The sequence below is a fragment of the Muscardinus avellanarius genome (genome assembly GCF_963383645.1).
Source record: "Muscardinus avellanarius genome assembly, chromosome: 2".
NCBI classification, from domain to species: domain Eukaryota; kingdom Metazoa; phylum Chordata; class Mammalia; order Rodentia; family Gliridae; genus Muscardinus; species Muscardinus avellanarius.
In genome coordinates, this window is record NC_137787.1 from 200,424,144 (window position 1) to 200,443,226 (window position 19,083).

The window sequence follows — 19,083 nt, forward strand, 5'->3', positions numbered from 1 at the left end:
AACAAACATGCACTCATTTTTTCCTAAGCATCCTGCATTCTCTAATCCCACTTGCAGGGTTCATCCAAAGAACGGCTCTCAGCCGTGGAGAACTTCTGGGCTATGGTCTTGACCTTTGCCTCCTGACTTTCTCTCTGTCTTGTTTAAGCCACATTTATGGAGGTATAATTTATATATTAGACAATGAGCGGTGACAGATGTGCTCGGCCACGGGACGACCACCAAGGTCATGCTAGAAAACGGGTCCAGTGCCCAGAACGCCTCTCCTGCCCCTTCCGCCTGTCCTGCCTCGGCCTCCGCTGCAGCGAGCACAGCCCCATTTGCCTTTGTAGCCTGTTGTCTAAACACAAGCGGACAGCATCAGCCCTCGGTGCCCAGCCTCTCTCATGTAGCAGCCTGCGCCTGCCATTCAGCTGAGCATCACAGACTTCCTGCGCGGTGTTGTGTGTCCTTGCTGGGAGGTAGGGCGTCTTAGGGCGCCCCTCAGCTCGCCGTTCGCCCGCCAGCTGATGAGCATTTAGATGCACCCGGCTTTGAGCTCAGTTTGAAAAGCCACTGAACATTCTCCTGCAGGTCTGGGCGTAGATGTCAGCCGTTTCTCCTGGGCTCACGCGTAGGCAGGCACTGCTGGGACCCAGGGCAGGTGCGTGTCTGCCTTCCTGAGACCCTGCCCAGCTATCTGTACGGTGCCACGCCCTCTGTGTTGCCCAGCGTGGGTGGACGGGACTCTGTGAGCCCTCACCTGGGCCGGCTCACCAGCTCTGCAGGCGTCGCCGCTGGAGTGGGCCGCTGCTCCATCTCTGAGCATTCAGACAGCCCTCACTGGAGTAGACGCGTCAGCATGGCCTGTTCTCCTCCACCTGCGCGTCTTTGCCGAAGTGTCTGTTTCAGTGTTTTGCCGAATCTTCTCAATCAGGTTGTTCGTTTCCTTACTGTTGAGTTTTGGGAGTTCTTTCTATATTCTGGATAAAAATCGCATATCAGATACGTGTCTTGCAAATGTTTCTCCCGGTTTATGTAATTTATTTGTTTTTTATTTATTTTTTATTTTCTTGATGGTACTAGGGATTGAACTCAGGGGCATTCTACCTCCAAGATCCACCCCAGCCCTATTTTTTATTTTGAAACAAGGTCTCACTAATTTGCGGAGGGCCTCACTAAGTAGCAGAGGCTGGCCGCAAGCCTGTGATCCTCCTGTCTCAGCCTCCCAAGTGCTGGGATTACAAGTGTGCGCCACCAGCCCCAGCTGTAATCAAGCCTTTTAGTGTGGTCAACTGTTCTTTTATGGTTTGTGATCTTTGTGCCACTTGTAAGAAAGCTTCACCCATGCAAACTCACGAGGGTTTTTTCCTGTGCCTTCTTCTGGGAGTCTGCGTCTCAGGCCCTTTGCTGTGGATCTGCAATCCATTCCAAGTGAATGCTTGAATATGGGGCAAGGTCGGGGAAGCTTTGCCTCTTTGCATATGGTTGCTGTCTACTTTATGTGAACCCTAATACTGCCATCTGTCAAATAACTTGGGAAAGCAGGAATTCTAAAGCCCCATATCACTCTACCCCATATAACTTGAATCTCTAGTATAGAATAGAACCTAGGTATGGGGCTGAAGTTGTATGATGTCTTAAATAAGAAGGCACAGGTAGAAGATTTAACATCAACTGAGACTCTGTTGCATGGACCAGGTAGTCTCCATTGCTTCTAGATAGCCACATTCACATCAGAGCTAGCCTAAAATGTGCTCTCGCTCACCCTGCAGGGCCGTCCCAAAGCTGTTCACAAATGTCAGCTAATCACCCTTAATGACAATAATCACTTTTAGGTTTTGGATGGAGATATTGCTTTCCCGGATCCTAAGACATAGCCCTTTCTGCCTTTGGTGACATTTTACATATTTTCTAGTCTGTGGAAATTAACTAGAACTTAGGCTGGGATTCCTGAGGATGACCAAGAACTGCATCCTTTGACGGGCAGGACCAGGAAGGTCTGAACAGATCATAGCCCACAGAGGAAGGGAGGGCCCACCGGGAGCTGGGGAGGGTAGGAGTGTCCGGTGGGCGCCCGTGCCCATGAAACCTGAGACAGGAAGAGTCAACTTAGGAAGGAGGGGATTTCCTACTATTCAGATGTGGCCGCACGTCAACGAGAGCTCGCTCTTGCTCTACTAGGAAAGCATTGCGCTGCAGACCGAAATTCTGACAAGCACCAGAGCAGGTCTGTCCTCAGAAGTCGTTTTGCATCCTTCTCTGACCAGTGGAACTCTTTTTACTCCCTTACCCAGCATGTTTTAAGGTTAATAAACCACACGGAAGCAGGCACGCGGGCAAGGCTGGAGGGGAGTGAGGTGGAACTTCCCGAGGCCCGCTTCCTTGCCAGACTTCCTCCCTGGAGTCTGCGGTCGCAGAGCTATCTGCCCATGCACTTTGCACATTGCATTATGCCCCTGGATTTTTGAAAATGCACAGCTTCATGAAAACCTAACTCTAGGCAAACTCTCCCACCGCCGGGTGACTGAGACAACGCAGCCTGGAGTCTGGCCTTGCCCTCCGCCGAGGCCGACGGGGTCCCAGGCGAGTCCCCAGCGATTCCAAATGGGGAGCAGCAGGTACAGCACGGGTCGCCGCGAGCACGGCGCACCCTGCCTTGTAGCGGAAGACGGGGAGAAATGAAATTTTTAACCGACAGAACACTGCTTTTCTTTGCCTGACTTGGTTAGCCAGACCTTTCTTCCGAGCTCCAGCCCTATGCTTCAAAGATGTTTCCTAAGACTTTCTCGTGATTTTCTTAAGCCTTTCTTTTAAGAAATTTTATTGAAAGATAACTGTCTTCTTTCTTTCAAACCCCAGGAAGGGTCATAGGGTGGCGGCACAGTGACCCTCAAACAGGAGAAGTGAAGCACAGGTTTGGGGTTCCAGGGCAGGGCTGGGGCCCCGCGCTTCTAACAAGCTCCAGGTGAGGCTGACGTGGCCCCACTTGGAGATGTGAGGACCTGGTGCAGGCAGCCCCTGGTGCGACCCCTTCCAAGCCCGGGAGTCTCCCCCATCCCTGGAGTTCACAGCTATTCCTTACAGTTGCCCCGGGCACAAAGTGAGATCAGCCATTTTAAAAACTTCATCCCAGAAGATACCCAACTTGGCGGTGCTTTTCATTATCCTGTTTCCTGGGAAGGGGCACACCTGGCCACAGGTAGAATTGTCTGCTGGAAGGTGGTGCAGGAACATGGTGGGCAATCCTAAAGCTCCTGCCCATAGTGTCTGCTGGCTTAGAAAATATATTTTGCCAAAATATTCCTCTCAAGGATGTTGTGGAAATTTTAAGAATTTACATCTTGAGATTTATGCACGGACATTTAAAGCAGACCCCTATTCCTTTGGGGGCAACTTTTATTTTTAACATCATTTGTTACAAAAAGAAAGGAAGAGATGGAAATGAGTTTCCCAAGTGGGACTTTTGGACCGAGGATGGACGTTGTCTCTGGTGCCAATTAGCTCAAGGGGAAATCCTCTTTGTGTGCATAATCCCCAGACGCTCTTCACACACAGAGGGCTTCCCGACGGCCCGGATGTTCAGGGGAAAGGCTCGGCCCCTGCCGACCCAAACAGGCCCACCACTGGCACCCTCGGCCAAGCTGGGAATGTCCGGTCAATCCCAGCAGTGCCGGGTCGGCCTCCTGGACAGGAGGGAGGGCTCGGTCCCAGAGGACGAGGGTCTAACCCACATTCTCCCGGGCTTCCTGCCCTTCCTTAGAGAGGAAGCTGGAATGGGTTTTGTGGAATGTTCTAGTCCACCAGAAGCTCAAGAGGAGTTGCTCAGATATGGCACCATCTTGACACCTACCAGGATGACTATAACAAAGAAAAAAGAAAGGAGAGACAGACAGATACACATACAGAAGAGAGAGAGAGAGAGAGAGAGAGAGAGAGAGAGAGAGAGAAGGATGAAAAGAAATTAGAACCCTCATGCATTGCTGGGAGGAATGTAAAATAGTATAGCTATTGTGGAAAGAAGTTTGGAATACCTCAAAAAATTAAACAGGAAATTGCCACAGAATCCAGCAGTTCTACTCCCAGGTATACTCACAAGAGAATTGAAAACAGGAATACCCATCCATGCGTGTTCATAGCAGGAGCTTCACAGCAGCCCGCATGTCCACAGGGCGTGAATGGGTGGGTTGTAGAATACCCACATGACACAATTATTGTCCTGCCATAAAAACGAAGTCTGATGCACACCACAACGTGGATGGCCCACATGAACGTGCTAAGTAGAAGGAGCCAGACCTGAGCACTCACACATCACCCGATTTCGTTTCTGTGAGTGTCTAGAGCAGGGGAATCCATAGACCTGGAAAGCCGATGGATGGTTGCCAGTTGGGGAGGGAGGCCCGGGGAGTGCCCGGGTCATGGGCACAGGATTCCCCTTGGAGGTGATGAGGAGGCTTGGGACCGTCTCTGCACGGCTGCAGCGTCTGAAAGCCACTCCACAGCACTTCACGATAGCTCGTTTCATGTTCTGGGACTTTCACCTCCTTGAAAACAAAAGGTGGCAACATGTCCCCACCCCAGGAACAAAGGTTAGAAAGAAGACTGGCAACAATAGAAGGAAAATTAGTCAGTTTCCCCTCCAAGGACTTCCCCGTGCGAGGAGAGCGCGGCGCCTCATGGTGGAGACAGTGCCTCCTGTTTGGGTCAGCTCACGGGCCCTTCAGGTTGTGCAGGAGATAATCCCGCCGGACAGACAAGGCAGACACATGCCATCAAAGTGACAGTACTAGCAAGGGCGCACCGTCCTCCAAAGGATGTTCAAACGCTCGCACCTGGGTGGGCTGTGGGCTAGCCTCGGCAGGCTCCATGGCATGGTGGGCTGGGTGGGCTGTGGGCTAGCCTCGGCAGGCCAGGCTCCATGGCATGGTGGTAACCCCAGGGTTACAGCTCAAAATAGCCACAGACAAAATAAAAATGAGCTCCCCTGGAACAGACCCATAAAAAAATAGCATCAAACACGTTCTGTTCCCTAGCTCACAACAAATGCCGGAGTGAAGCCGGAGCCCTAGAGACAGCCGTGCCCATGGGCGTGCCAGGCACTCCTCCACAGCTCCTCCTGGGGAGGAACCCGGGGCCCGGGCCTCACACTATGTTTCTGAGAGCTTGAGCTGAGGCCACCCCGCGAGGCGAGCGCATGTGGATTGCACCACCGCCTGGAATCTTGAGGGACGTGTAGCAGACAGAGGGAGAAAATCCACCTCTGAAGATGCTGGCTGGCTGGCCCTTGGGCCTGGGCTTTGGGCTGCATCACCTCTCACCCACCAAGCCCAGTCTAACTTCATGGAAGTGCTCCGCCCCAGAGGCTGTGTCCCCCACACCAGCCCCATCCCATCACAGAGCTGTGGCAACACGGGGCTGGAAAGTGAGTGGAGGTGTCCCCTCCGAGGGCTCCCACAGCTCCTCGGGGGGCCGTGGGTCGTCCCCTGGCTGCGGCTCTGAAACATTGAGCACAGCACATAAACCCTTGGTGGAGACACACCTGAGCTGCTGCGGGCTATAGAGGAAAGACTGCTGGTGGGCAAGGGAGGAGACGCCCAGAATCAGCCCCCGGAGCCCTGGAGCTCAGGGTGAGGCGGCATTGGACCGGGAAGGCGAAGTGGTCTTGGCAAGCAAAGGCTCTTATTTTATTTACTTATTTATTTATTTTGATATCAAGGATTGCAGCCAGGGGCATTCTACTTCTGAGCTACACCCCCGGCCCATTTTATTTTGTATCTTTAAGTTGAGTTTCACTAAGTAGCTGAGGCTGTCCTTGACTCTGTGATCCGGGGTCAGCCTCACAAGGTCTGTAGTAGGGGCCAGCCATGGTGGTGCGTGCCTGTAATCCAGCCATAGGGAGGCTGAGGCAAGAGGATCACAAGTTTGAGGTCAGCCTGGGAAACTTGGTAAGACCCTGTCTCAAAATTATAAAATAAATATAATAAAAAGGACCAGGGATATAATTCAGTGGTAGAGGGCTCTGAGTTCAGTTCCTAGTACCACAAAAAATAGCATGATAAATTTATTTCTAATGTATTCTTAGCTTTTAAGTTTTCTATTATATATAATTTAATTTCAAAAATTTACCCATTTGACTGTTCTTGGTGACCCGTTCAGTAATATGAAGGACAATTTCATAGCTGTGCCACCATGGCCAGTACCCTGCGCTCATTTTTGTTTGTTGTTTGTTTTTTTGTTTGTTTGTTTTTCTTGGTACTGGGGTTCCTGGAAGCCCTTCTACCCAGGCTACACTCCCAGACCTATTTTATATCTTTATTTGGAAACAGGGTCTCTTAAGCCAGCACAGCTGGCTTCAAACTTGCGCGATCTTCCTGTCTCTGCCTGCCAAGCGCGGGGATTACAAGCGTGCCCACCACGCCCGGCTACCCTGCACTCATTAAGCAAAAGTCCTCCCCCTCGCCCAGCCCCAGCACCCACATCCTACTTCCTGTCTGTAAGTTTGACTCCCCAGGAACCTCGTCCAAGTGGAATCCTATGGGATTTGTCTTTTTCCAGCTCAGTTATTTCACTCAGCATACATCGTTAGTACTTTTTCTGTACTAAAGATTGAACCCACGGGTGTTCTACCTCTGAGCTACACACGTTCCGTTCCCTAACTCGCCCTATTTTATTTTTTTTTTTTCAGTATGAACACGAGGGATACCCCATCCCTTGAACATCCGGGGGCATTTGCTATCTGGATGCAGTACACATGCTACTATGTGTGCAATTAATTGAGAAAACAGAGATGAGAGTGTATAAGTCTGTGTGAAACGTGTTTATATTTTTAAAAAGACTTAGAAAGAAGCCAAGGGCGTTGATTCCACCCAACCCGATGTCATCATTTCACAGTGACACAAGTCATTTGGGCTTGTGTTTTCTCACACTTAACCTTCTTCCCCTTAAACTCTATGGCTTCTTTCTTAAGCCAAAATTCCCTCTCTAGCTGCCATGGTAGAAGATGGTAGTTTACATAATGTTCCCTGAAGATTATTGCTCTCTGAGTAGAAAAAGTGTAGTTTCGAAAATAGCTATGACTGAAAATGAGGATGCACTGTTTTTAATTGTGGAAATTGAATGTATGTTCTTCCCACAGGGTCAGCCCGGGCCAGTGGGCCCCCAGGGCTACACCGGACCTCCAGGGCTACAAGGATTCCCAGGACTGCAGGGCCGCAAAGGCGACAAGGGCGAGCGGGGGATTCCTGGCATAGTGGGCCCCAAAGGAGACGTGGTAGGCACCGCGGCCAGGGGCGTCTGGCTTCTGAGGGGCTGGGGCTTGACCTTCACTGACTTCTTCCTCTTCTTCACAGGGAGCAAGAGGTGTCTCTGGGTTCCCTGGTGCTGATGGAATTCCTGTAAGTTTCCTTTTTTTTTTTTTTTTTGGAAGATTAGAATTTTTAAACATTGCGTGCTTTCTAGGCAATACATTTATGATTTAAGGAAACATTTTGAACGAGGCCTCCTTTTTTTGTTTATAACATTAAAGGGGGGGCTTTTGTGCATATTTTTCTCCTGGAATCCAGTCAAACTGTGGATAGACTGTTTCCTTGTAAACATTCTGAAAGGCCTGGCTTCAGAACGCAGGCAGCTTTGCTCTCACTGGATGTTGTTTGGGGTTGGGATGTGCTCGGCGTGAGTTGGCCGTGAGACTCCTTTAAACCACTGGGAGCCTGAGCACCAAGTGGTCCACGGGAGGGTGGCGCAACAAGGCCTTCCCGAGCGCCATGAGCACGGCTCCACAGAGGCTTTGTAGGACCCACACGCAGAATGAGCAAAGGGAAAGACATGGTTTGTTCATGAGAAAAATCTCAAAATGCTATAAAATGTGTTTTTATAACCTAGTTTACTTTACTTCTTGTGGCATTAAAAAAAATAAACAAGACAGCCTGACTCACGGCCTTCTTCACGGGGTCCACGGGTAGATTTCCCAGGGCCGGCTTCCTGGCCACATCTGACCTCGCAGACAGATGTGTTTATTGCACGTCCTGAAGTGCCCCCCCATCCCCCGTCGTCTACTCTGTGGTTCCAAGACATCTGCTTGACCAGCCTCACACAGACACACAGATGCCGTGTCCTCCACAGGCCTGTCCTCTGTCTCCATACACACATGCACGAACACACACACTTGCATGCACACACACTCATACACACGGAAAGAGACCGTTCCCAGCTGTACAGGCAGGTTTGCAATCGGGGGACTGGAGCGGAACCAGGAGGAGAAGAAGCACAGAGAGGCCACGCCCGCCCCAATGCCTGGCCACGTTCAGGGAGGCTCTGCCAGCATAGACAAGAAGCAGAGCAAGTGGACTGAACAGTGCCCTGCATCCAAGTTCCCCTGTCTAAACTACTTTTTTGAACTCGTGGTACTGTCTGTCAGTTTTGTCTTGGGAGTTTGTAACCCAAGTTTAAATGGGGAGACACTGTGGGGATGAAGCTGTGCCACATTTGATCAATTTTTCTACTGTGCACTCACTTAATAGCAGAAGCAAATAGTTCAGAAATTCGGGAAGAAATGGTCATGGCGTGAGGTCGATGGCAGATCATTTCTGCAGAAGCTTGGCACTGCTCAGAAAGCGTCACTGCTCACAGTGACGGTACAGATTACACTACCTTAAGTGTTACCTGTCATGACTGGTCAGTTCATAATTTTTATTTTGAGGGGACTGCAGAATTGTAGCTGTTTATAAGTCATATAAAGAGATACGCGGTAAAAGCTTGGAGTTGATCGGATAGAAACGTACCTAATTAGGTGTCAAGTCACGGCAGATGGACCTTTAGCTCAACATCATTTAAATTTCTCCTTGAAACACAATCTCAAGCTAAGATCAGATTGACATGCAATTGCAAATAACATAGTTATTTAAGAAAGGCCGACAGCGAGCCAGGGATCCAGGACGGGAAGAATGTGATGGTACAGAAGCTTCGTAGAAAAGGGAACTCCTAGCAGGCTGTTTTCTCAAGCTGAATCTGAAAGGCCACTTGCAAAGGTCCCTCACGTTTTTTACTTAGAAGCCATCTGAGAGATGGAACACTACCAGGTTGAAAAGCCTGACCTGCTGGTTTAGAGAATAATGTGGATTTTCTGGCCCTCCAGAGTTGATGGTCCAACATCAGGCCAGAGAAGTGGCGTTGGGCTTTCAAAGCAAAGAGCTGTGCAAACAAAATGAAATGGCACCTTCCTCCCGCGACCTTCCTCCTTGCGCTTCTGAGTATTGCTCAGAGTACAGGGAACTGTCCAAGGAAGATCTGTTCATTGATTTGGAGGTTTCCAAATGTTTCAAAGTAAATCTAAAAGACATCTTTGTGGACTCAAAAATCACCCTGGAATATCGATGTTTGGCTTATTATCAAGAAAGCCAGGGCTTAAAAGAAATTACACAACAGTAAAGCTAAATATCTGCTAAAGAAATTGAAAACTACACTGTGTGGTTGGTCACATAGCTGATAAATAGTAGATTATTAAGCCCAGCCCTCTGTATCTTCTGGAACCAGATGAAGGCACGGAGATGCCCACACACTGACCTGACCCTCAGTAGTTATTCGGCCTTTGGTCAGGTCATCTGCCCCGCTCATGTCTCAGAACACTTCACGTGCTTTTTATTCACACTTGAAGTCTGAAAGGTTGTGACCCCAAAGAAAGTAGATCCCAGGGAAGCAGCCCTACTGGAGGTGGGCGAGCCACAGAAGCCACACAGGGGCCTGGACCCCATCTGCGTGTCAGGTCTGGGTCTCCCTGGCCACCACCTAGAATTCGGGGGGCACCTCTGTTAGAGCCACCCGTTGCCCTCGCGAAGGGCCTGGCTGCTTTAGACTCCCTCCTAGAGTTTTAAGACCCAGCCTGCCTGGCCCCGAGAGGCAGCTCTGCCTTCAAGGCCCCTCCCATGCTTTAAAGGATGCAGAGCCTTTGCTCACGTGGTCTCCTGTCCCTTCACTTGGGGTCTTTGAGCCATTGTTCCCTGGGCTTGTGCGGAGACACGGATCCTGAGAACAGTCACGAGTGCTTTGTCGTGCTGGGGCCTCACCTGCTCTTCTCTCCCCAGGGACACCCAGGGCAAGGTGGCCCCAGGGGAAGGCCCGGCTACGACGGCTGCAACGGGACCCGGGGAGACGCAGGGCCGCAGGGGCCGCCCGGCTCCGGAGGCTTCCCCGGCTCCCCTGTGAGTATGAACGCAGTGAGGGTTTGCCTGCTCGGCCCCAGAGAGACGTCTAGACATCTTCTCAAGGAAACTCAGGAGGATGCTGCCTCCCCTCCGCCCAGCAGGAAGGGCAAGCGCACCGCTGCCACACTAGGCCTCTGGGAACCTGGGAGAAGCTCCTGTCCTTATGGCGGGGGCACACGTGTCCCCTGCAGCTCTCAAGGCCCGCTCATCTTGGGTTCGAGGAACGCCACTGCTATGTTCTTTCTTAAACCCCGGACGAGGCAGTTGGTTTGGTGTAGGTTGTTCACACCTGCATTCTCCCTAGTGTCACTACGCTCTCCCCCGTGTTCCAGTTCAAATAACTGTGAATACTAGAGGAATAGCAAAACTAAAATAAGAGCCCGACGTCTCGACACCTTCTCCCTTAGTCACCGTCTTTATAGAGTGTATGGCCCTTCGTGACATGAAAGGACAGTTACCTCCTCCACGTGTCCAGTGCGACAGATCCGTGAGGGGGCTTTGTCTTCCAACAGCCTGATTTTTGTGTGATTGCCAATTTTGTGGTCTCATTTTCTTTTTCTTTTTTGAAATGAATTCCAAAATACTGGTTCAGTAGTAGATTACTACCTTCTTGTCATGAAGAGCCTGCAAATTCAGGAATATACTACATTTTTGTTTTGTTAAGACTTTTCTATTTTTAGAGTATTTTAAAGTGGGAAGAAGTCGAGAAGAAGCTGAGTCCTCTTGGCGAAGCCCGTCGACTTCCCCCTGGGTCGGCTTCATCCTCCTGCTCCTCTCTCATTGGCCGTTGCTTGTCTGTGTGGCTCAGCTTCTCAACGAGCTACATCATTTTTCATTCTAGTCTGCACAGAATTTCTTGACCAACAAGCATACCTATCCCTTTAAAATACTGATTGCATATATAGGTATCGAAGGGCATTCATACCATATACACATGCATATATGCAGACTGCGTTTGACACAGTACCAACTTTAGTGACAACCCGGTGTCTCCTGCAAGTGGGCTTTAAGAGTCTATCATTAATACTGTTCAGACACGAAAGCCAAAGAAGCACATACTATGGTTACGAAGAAAAATAGTGGTGTGCTAGAGGTTGGGCTTAGAGGGATTCATGGGGATTTTGAGAATGAGTCACTCCTATGAAGCACCTCCATTAGTACTCTGAGGATGGATGCTGTTGGGTAGATTAAGAGCCTGGCCCTGGATTGGGGGACAGTAGATGCTGCCAGCCAAAGCCTCCGTTCATAACCCCAGAGCTGCGCCAGAAGTTAATACACGTCCTAATGTTTCTCTTTTTGTGACATGCCTGCTAATCTAGGGCCCCCAAGGACCCAAAGGACAGAAAGGCGAACCTTACGCCCTGTCATGGGAAGATCGCGACAAGTACAGGGTAAGTCTGCTACAGACTAAGTGCTCCCGTGAAAACTCTCAACCAAGTTAATCACCAAGAGCTCCGAGCAGAGGAATAGCGTGGTGAAGGAATCCACAGAATAAGGAAGTACCCCAAGGTGGGGTTAATTTAAAAATCATCTTATTTCCCCGGGTTGCTTCAGACTTACATGAATGTGGGTGCACACTCTACCCACGCTCGCCATACCAGCCAAATGCCAGGTAATGAACGCCACCGGCGCCTGAGAGGGCAGCGTACATGCTCGTCTCCAACTCGGCAAGCAGATGAAGCCAAGTCTGAAGATGCTTAAAAATCGATTAACTCGGCCGGGCGTGGTGGTGCACGCTTGTAATCTCAGAACTTGGGAGGCTGAGAATGGAGGACCGCAGGTTCGCGGCCAGCCTCAGCTACTTAGTGAGGCCCTCCACAACTTAATGAGACCCTGTTTCAAAATAAAGAATAAAAAATTGGGATGGGGGTGTAGCTCGGAGGTAGATGTTCCTGGGCTCAATCCCCAACACCACAAAAAAAAAAAAATCAATTAACTCTTAATAATCACTTTTTTTCCCTCAGGGTGAACCTGGAGAGCCTGGATTGGTCGGTTACCAGGTAAGTTTCATTTTTACTAGAGAATGTTCCAAGCAAAACTCTAAGAGCACCACAGGACCTGCCTCTTCAAAATGCCTTCTTCAAGCCGGGCATGGTGACACACGCTTGTAATCCCAGCACTTGGGAGGCTGAGACAGGAGGATCACACAGGTTCGAAGCCAGCCTCAGCTACTGAGCGAGGCTCTCAGCAACTTAGTGAGACCCTGTTTCCAAATAAAGTATAAAATTGGTCTGGGAGTGTAGCCCAGAGGTAGAAAATCTCCTGGGTTCCACCCCAGTACCACAAAAACAAAAACAAAAACAAAACATGCCCTCTTCTTGCTGTTCACAGGGACCTCCCGGCCGCCCTGGGCCTATAGGGCAGATGGGTCCAGTTGGAGCCCCGGGAAGACCGGTAAGTACCCACACAGCGCTCACACCTTGCCCAGTCACCCCCGAGGCCCCCTTCCCCACCTGCCATGCAGATGGCCACTCGGTGGAACACTGTGCACACGGTCAGTGTGGAAATCATCAAGACAGAACAGGCCATTATTTGAATACATTTTACTGCTCTTAAGTTTGACAATTAAAGGCTCAAAGTCCTTGGTCTCCAGTTCACTCCAGCCATGTCAAATCTGGGCTCAGTTTCAGCAGATTCCTTTCTGGTCATGCATGGGCTTTCCCAGCCCCATTACTGCCCACGTGACCAGGAGCCCGCCCTCCCTGGACAAGGGGCTGGGCCATGCCTTTTGAAGTAGGTATATCATACCTGGGCTGTGGCCATTACAGCAGGTGAGATATGGGACATCACTCACAGGCTGTCACCCCTCAGCAGGGTGTACAGTGCCCTTCCTACTGCGAGCCAGGCCTCAGGGGCTGCACGGACACTTGGGCGGAGGGGGCAGAGGAGAGGGGAGGGCTGCTGGTCCCGCACCACACGAGGGACCCGGAGCTGACCCAGCCACCCCAAGCAGGTTTCTGACTCTTTCTCCAAACTTCTTAGCAACAAGATACACAGGCTACAGTGGCTCCAGGAGAGCTTTGGGCTGCAGTGGAGGAGACCTTCTCACAGGAAATAGTGCTCTGGCCTGACACAAGTGTCAGGAGGTGGCCAGGTGCCATCCTCTGACAGTCACTGAGGGGAAAGGAGACAGGGACGGGGAGATTCGGCCTTACTAACAGTTAGAGGCTCACAGTTTTCTTCAGACTATAATCAGAGTAGTACTGGCTGTTCATAGCAAATTTCCCTGGAGCTAAGAAACCCTTTTTGTAAGACGTCTATGAAAGATTCAGGCAAATGAGATGAAACAGGATGGCAGGAGACGCTCTGAGCTCTTCATTCCACGTGGCCGGGCAGCTCCTGGTGCCCAGATCACATGGTTGGGGTTTATTTTTTAAATACACAGTTCAGAGAGACCCGGAACAGCAGATATGCAAAGGATCTCCTGTGCCCACTTCTGGACGGCAGTACTCTTCTAATGCATTTGAAATGCCTTTGCTCAGCCTGCTGTGGTGGTGCATACCTGTAAGGCTGAGACAAGAAGGTCACAGGTTCAAAGCCAGCCTCAGCAACTTAGGCCATTAGCAACTTAGCAAGACTTATTTCAATTAAAAAAAAAATAGGGCTGGAAGTGTAATTCAAAGGTATTTTGCCCCTGGATTCAATCTCTAGTACCATAAATAAATAAGTATATAAATAAATGAGTGCTTTCATACTAAGAACGCTGAGTGCCTGCGGAAAGATCTAACATGATATCTGCAGGTGGGCTCTGGGCTCCATGGTACTGGCCTATATGTTCATTAACATTTGCTGGCCTGCCACTAAAATGTGCCAGGCAGTGTGTTGAGGGGCCTCCCAGAGGAGGGCAGAGGAGCTGGAGCTGTAGCCATAGGGCCTGGGACCTCACCACAGGATGAGAACAGACACAAGGAGCCGGAGGAAGTCAAAGCCCCAAACACAAAAGTAAACCAGGGACAGATGTCCGTAGACAGCGGCAGACCCCAGAGGCCGTGACACGCTGACTCCAGCTTTCATCCCGCCAAGACAGATGCAGGGCCCTCAGGAGCACGCTGTGCAGTGATCTGAGGCGTAAATGGCTTTCCCAGGGCTCCTAGCAGATGTCATCTGGGCCTGGGATAAAGAAAACCATTGACAAATGTCTCTATTTGTGCAGGGACCACCCGGACCTCCAGGACCCAAAGGACAACCAGTAAGTTGTGGGGGGTGAGGGCGAGGCAGGGTGTGTGTGTTGCCACGGGGCCCCTTGGCCAACAGCTATGGACTGTTTAGACCGTGATGAAAACCAACTTCAGGGGCTGAGACTTAGGCAACTCCAAGCATACGTCAGGGGCAGATGGAGCGCCTGGCCCGTCCGTCAGTGGCGACGCTGGAGGGTTTGCTCTTGGCAGATGAGCCAGCACATTCGTGTTGCAGAATGCAAATCGCACTGCTGAACGTTTGGGTGAACGTGTAGGGCAGGCTCTGATTTATCCATGAATCGGCTGAGCGGTGAGAGTGGGCAGATGTAGCAGTATTTGTTGTAGGAAGGCCAAGGACACTCTCGCCTGGACGTGATCCGGTCTCTCCAGACTCTCCAGTGGCCCGAGGGATGCATTTGGTGCTGTTCAGCTGGCCCTGGCCACACCGTGTTGCTCATCAGAGGATGATAATACGTTGATGAAAGTACAGCATGTAGGTGGGCTTGTTAGAATCGCTGAGGACAGGACCCGTGTTCCCAAGGACAAGGGCAAGTCGGCTCGATGGCCAAGCCAAATGAGGTGGGCGAGGGCCAGGCCTGATCCAAACTTGACAGACGTCAGAAATCCTGGTGTCTGGTGGGAACAGGCCAGCGCCATCCCAGCCCTTGCCCCCATGCCTGCTCCACACCAAGGCCTGTTTCCATGGCCCTGGTGACCATGGCTGCCGCCTGCCATGACATCCCCAGGCTCCTGTCCCTTCTGACCAGGCTTCCTACCGGAGCTGGTGCTCTGGCCAGGAAGGCAGCGGCCCAGCCCATCAGGGTCAGCCCCCGACCTCCACTGGTCGCTGGAAACACAAACAGCTCTGCTCGCCCCGGCCTGGCCGCTCCCTGGCGATTTGACAAGCAGCCATGAGGGAGAGGGTTGTGGGGACCCAGATGGCCTTCTCTTCTAGACAGGCTGCTTTTGGAGGCTTTGATTTCGGCCCCCAGCCAGGTGGGAAAGAAGCAAAAATCAACTAAAGGCCTTGTTTATGTTTTCAGAACATATCTGGGCATTGAAGGGGGCGGATGGTGTACTGCAGAGAGAGAGACTAAAGAGGGCCCTGAGTGGTCCTTCCTCAGTGTGGGAAGACAGAGGCTGGGAAAGGGATTCAGCTGTTTGGAAGCAAAAGGAAGGGCTGTGTCTGTATGTGTGCAAATTAGTGGGGAGGCCATTCACATTACTGAGCTCAGCATGGCGGTGGCCGACGCGCCCCATGAGGCTACTTTACCTGGGGAAGTACTGAACACTGGCTGAGTCACCGCCACCTCTGCCTCTTAGGCAAAGGAAGATGGAAATAATTAGACTTTGATTGATTTCACATCCCTTAAAATCATTAGAAAGATAGGAAATGTAGCCAGGCTTGGTATAATCCCAGCATTTGAGAGGCTGAGACAGGAGGATCCCAGCTTGTGGCTACCCTCAGCTACTTAGTGAGGCCCTTGGCAATTCAGTGAGACTCTTTCCAAAATAAAGAATAAAAAGTAGGGCTGTGGGTGTAGCTCAGAGGTAGAATGCCCCTGGGTTCTCTCCCCAGTACCAGAAGAAAAAAAAAAAAACTAGGAAATGTTTAAGTAAAATTAGAATGAGTAAGTCATGGTCTGCAGTTACAGAATCCAGAGAATGAGATGGGCTTCTCTCAAGCCTCCAGGTAGATGCTCTTAAGTTCCTGGAGAGAGAGCGAGCACGCTGACCCTGGAGTGAGTCCGTCATAGCTCTCCCACTCACTGGGCTTGGTCAGAGGACTGAAGGAGAGGCAGTGAGCTCCTGGAGATAAGGACAGAGTTCCAATCAGTATGGTTGTTCTGTGATGCTGCGCATTAGTAGGTCTTGGGGTGTTTTTGTTTGTTTGTTTTTGCTAAAAACATAATCTTATTTCCCTGTGGTTATTAACTTTTAAAAACTTACAAAAGCCATTTCTCTTTTCAGGGCAACAGAGGACTTGGATTTTATGGAGAAAAGGGTGAAAAGGTAAAGGAAAGCTGTAGGTTCGAGGAGAGGCAGCCAGCACGTGGCCGGCAGGATGTACACCACCAGGCTGCTAGGCCTCGGGGACCTGGGGGAGACCTGTCTGTCTGCAGAGATATATGCTCATTTCCAACACCACTTTCTCAAACACACCTGCGGGGTGGCCATGGGTCAGAAGGCGTGTGTGTGAGCCATCTAGGTTGGCCTAGACAGTAACAGTGACAGGTAACCTCTGTGTCTTCAGCACTGGGAAGTAAAGGTGTTTCCCCGAGGATGTTTCTAGTGTGTGGGGTCCAGGAATGACTGACGCACTCAGCCACAAGCCACAGATAACACGGAACCATCTCAGCTGGGCCCAGCGGTGTGGCCTTACTGGCTCAGCTCCGAGGCAGGACCGTGTGGCTCATCCTTCACAGTGCTAAGGTCAAGACCTCATTGCTCTGAGAGGAGAGGAGCGGTGCCCAGACCTAGCAAATATGGCGCCCACACCAGAGCACAGGGCGTATGCGCCACGCCCACCACTCCCCCTCACCTGGACCTGCCTGCCAGTGTGGTCACTTGGTTCCCATTCTGCTCTTTGAATGGACAGCAGGCTGAGTGGAGTCCACTACTGTTCAGACAAGACTTTGCTGTATTGCGTGAGTAGCATAGAAGAAATCTCAAAAGAAAAAAAATATTGAAGACTGAAACACATAAGAAATGTAACTGAAATATACCAAAATAAGAAAAGAAAAATCTCAGAAGAAATCATTGGGAGAAAAGTCACATTAGAAATAATGGAAATGAAGTTAATGTATCTGATGTACAAAGAGCTTATTCACATTATTAATGAAAACGTGGCGGTCCTGATAGGCACTAGAGACATACACAGGTTTGGGTCTTTTAAGATCTAGCGACCGATGTTCAGAATGCGCTGTGAAATGCCACTTTCAGTAACTAATGCATTCTCTCAATTTGCTGATGTCCTATTTCATGCTAGCTGGGCTCAGACATGGGTCGCATAGTTTATATGTGGAAATCGGAGAGGAAAGGGTACTAGGGCCGTGTTCGTGTCATTTGGTTTCTGGACATGAAGCCAGGTCCAAGGCGGGGCTGGAGGTCCACTGTGCTACAGAGACGGGGTCGCCATCTGTGCTCCGTGTGGAGAAGTGTCGTAGCCCCTAAGAACAAGGCAGCAAAAGCAACCTTGAGACAGTACACTTACTCAGACATTTCAGTATAAACACACCTGTGATGGTGAAGCAGGGTGAGACCGGGTCAGCCTTCCTGTTCTTCAGCACTCCCTGCTCGTGTGCCAGTCTTGGCAAGCAGTAGTCAGGCAAGCACGTCAAGAGTCCTGGAGACAGTTAGCCCTCAGATCTGACAGGTCCCGTGGCTGGAAATTCATCACAAGGAGTGACTTCTGCAGAAGCAGATGCAGCCCCAACAGTTACCAGTGACTTTGAGGTGTGAATGCTACAGTCACTAGTGAACCTAGAGTACAAGGAATTTTATACCAGGGTTATTTTATTTTGTTGTGGTTATTTTATGATTGCTATACTACCAAACAGGTATATATGTTATCATATGCAAAAATCAAATAGCAGCACTGTGGTGGGATTGTGCTAGTCACGTTTTAGACCTTTCTTTCCATTTAAAACGATTGCTTTTGCTACACAATGCACAGGGTGACATTGGACAGCCAGGACCCAATGGGATCCCCTCGGACACCCTCCACCCCATCATCGGGCCCACGAGGACAACGATCCACCCGGATCAGTATAAGGTGAGGAAGCTCGTATTCTGCCAGGTGAATTAGAAAGAGGAGAAGGAAAAAGAGAGGTAACTTCTCCGGTTTTACTCAGTCCCACCCCAGGTGGAAAAGACCTCAATACCGGATAGACAAAGTATACTGGAACCCCAACCAGGCCCTCCCAAGACACTCCCAAGGCCTCAAGATGGCGCTAGGTCCCCAGCAAGGTCGGTTTCAAATGACGGAGTCAAAGCCACACCAAAATCCACTAAGAAAACTCCAGCCCGTCCTTAGGAGCAGAGTCTCCAGTGTAGATGTGAGTAGGCCACGGCCTACTTCAAGACAGGGTCACAAAGCGGCCTCTTCTTTGCTCATGGACACACCTGTGTTGTTGAATGAAGGCCCGTTTTCTGAGGCCTTCGCTTTGCCCTGTTGGCACTTCTTGTGATTAAACACACGCCTGGCCTGCGGGAGAAGTCACGTCCTCTTCTCCCTGGGTTTGTGGACCGCAGGCAGGACACTCCCTCTAAGCCTCCCTGTGGCCTGGCTGCATGGAGGAGGTCACAGAAATGGAGGCTGCAGAGCAGGGTGAGGAGGCCGCAACCCGGCTCAGTGTCGCCAGAGAGGAAACTGCAGAGATGGAAGAGAAGCCTTTCAGTTCAGTCAAAACCATCCGTGAAAGCCGGGCATGGTGCTGCACGCTTGTGATCCCAGTACTTGGGAGGCTGAGACAGGAGGATTGCAGGTTCACGGACAACCTTAGCTACTTAGTGAGGCTCTCTGCTACTTAGTGAGACCCTGTTTCAAATAAAGAATAAAAAATTGTGCTGGGGGTGGAGCTCAGAGGTAGAATGTCCCTGGGTTCCATCCCCAGCACCACATACACACACACACACACACACACACACACACACACACACACACATCCATGATTTAATGTACCTTGGGAACCCCTAAGACAAAGAACACATTTCTTCCATTTGAA

At 50.6% G+C, this 19,083-nt stretch overlaps 1 protein-coding gene across 1 annotated transcript in view; it reads left to right on the top strand.

The window, feature by feature from the left end:
- The window catches only part of COL4A2 (collagen type IV alpha 2 chain), a gene marked incomplete at both ends in the record, with an annotated part of 160,090 nt that overhangs the window by 91,623 nt on the left and 49,384 nt on the right, over nucleotides 1-19,083 (top strand). Inside the window, 9 exons of the mRNA XM_080689505.1 lie at nucleotides 7,115-7,249; nucleotides 7,329-7,373; nucleotides 10,059-10,175; nucleotides 11,498-11,569; nucleotides 12,143-12,178; nucleotides 12,510-12,572; nucleotides 14,332-14,367; nucleotides 16,328-16,369; nucleotides 18,033-18,131. Coding sequence (XP_080545631.1) covers nucleotides 7,115-7,249; nucleotides 7,329-7,373; nucleotides 10,059-10,175; nucleotides 11,498-11,569; nucleotides 12,143-12,178; nucleotides 12,510-12,572; nucleotides 14,332-14,367; nucleotides 16,328-16,369; nucleotides 18,033-18,131 — 645 coding nt within the window. The remainder of the gene's footprint in view (nucleotides 1-7,114; nucleotides 7,250-7,328; nucleotides 7,374-10,058; nucleotides 10,176-11,497; nucleotides 11,570-12,142; nucleotides 12,179-12,509; nucleotides 12,573-14,331; nucleotides 14,368-16,327; nucleotides 16,370-18,032; nucleotides 18,132-19,083) is intronic.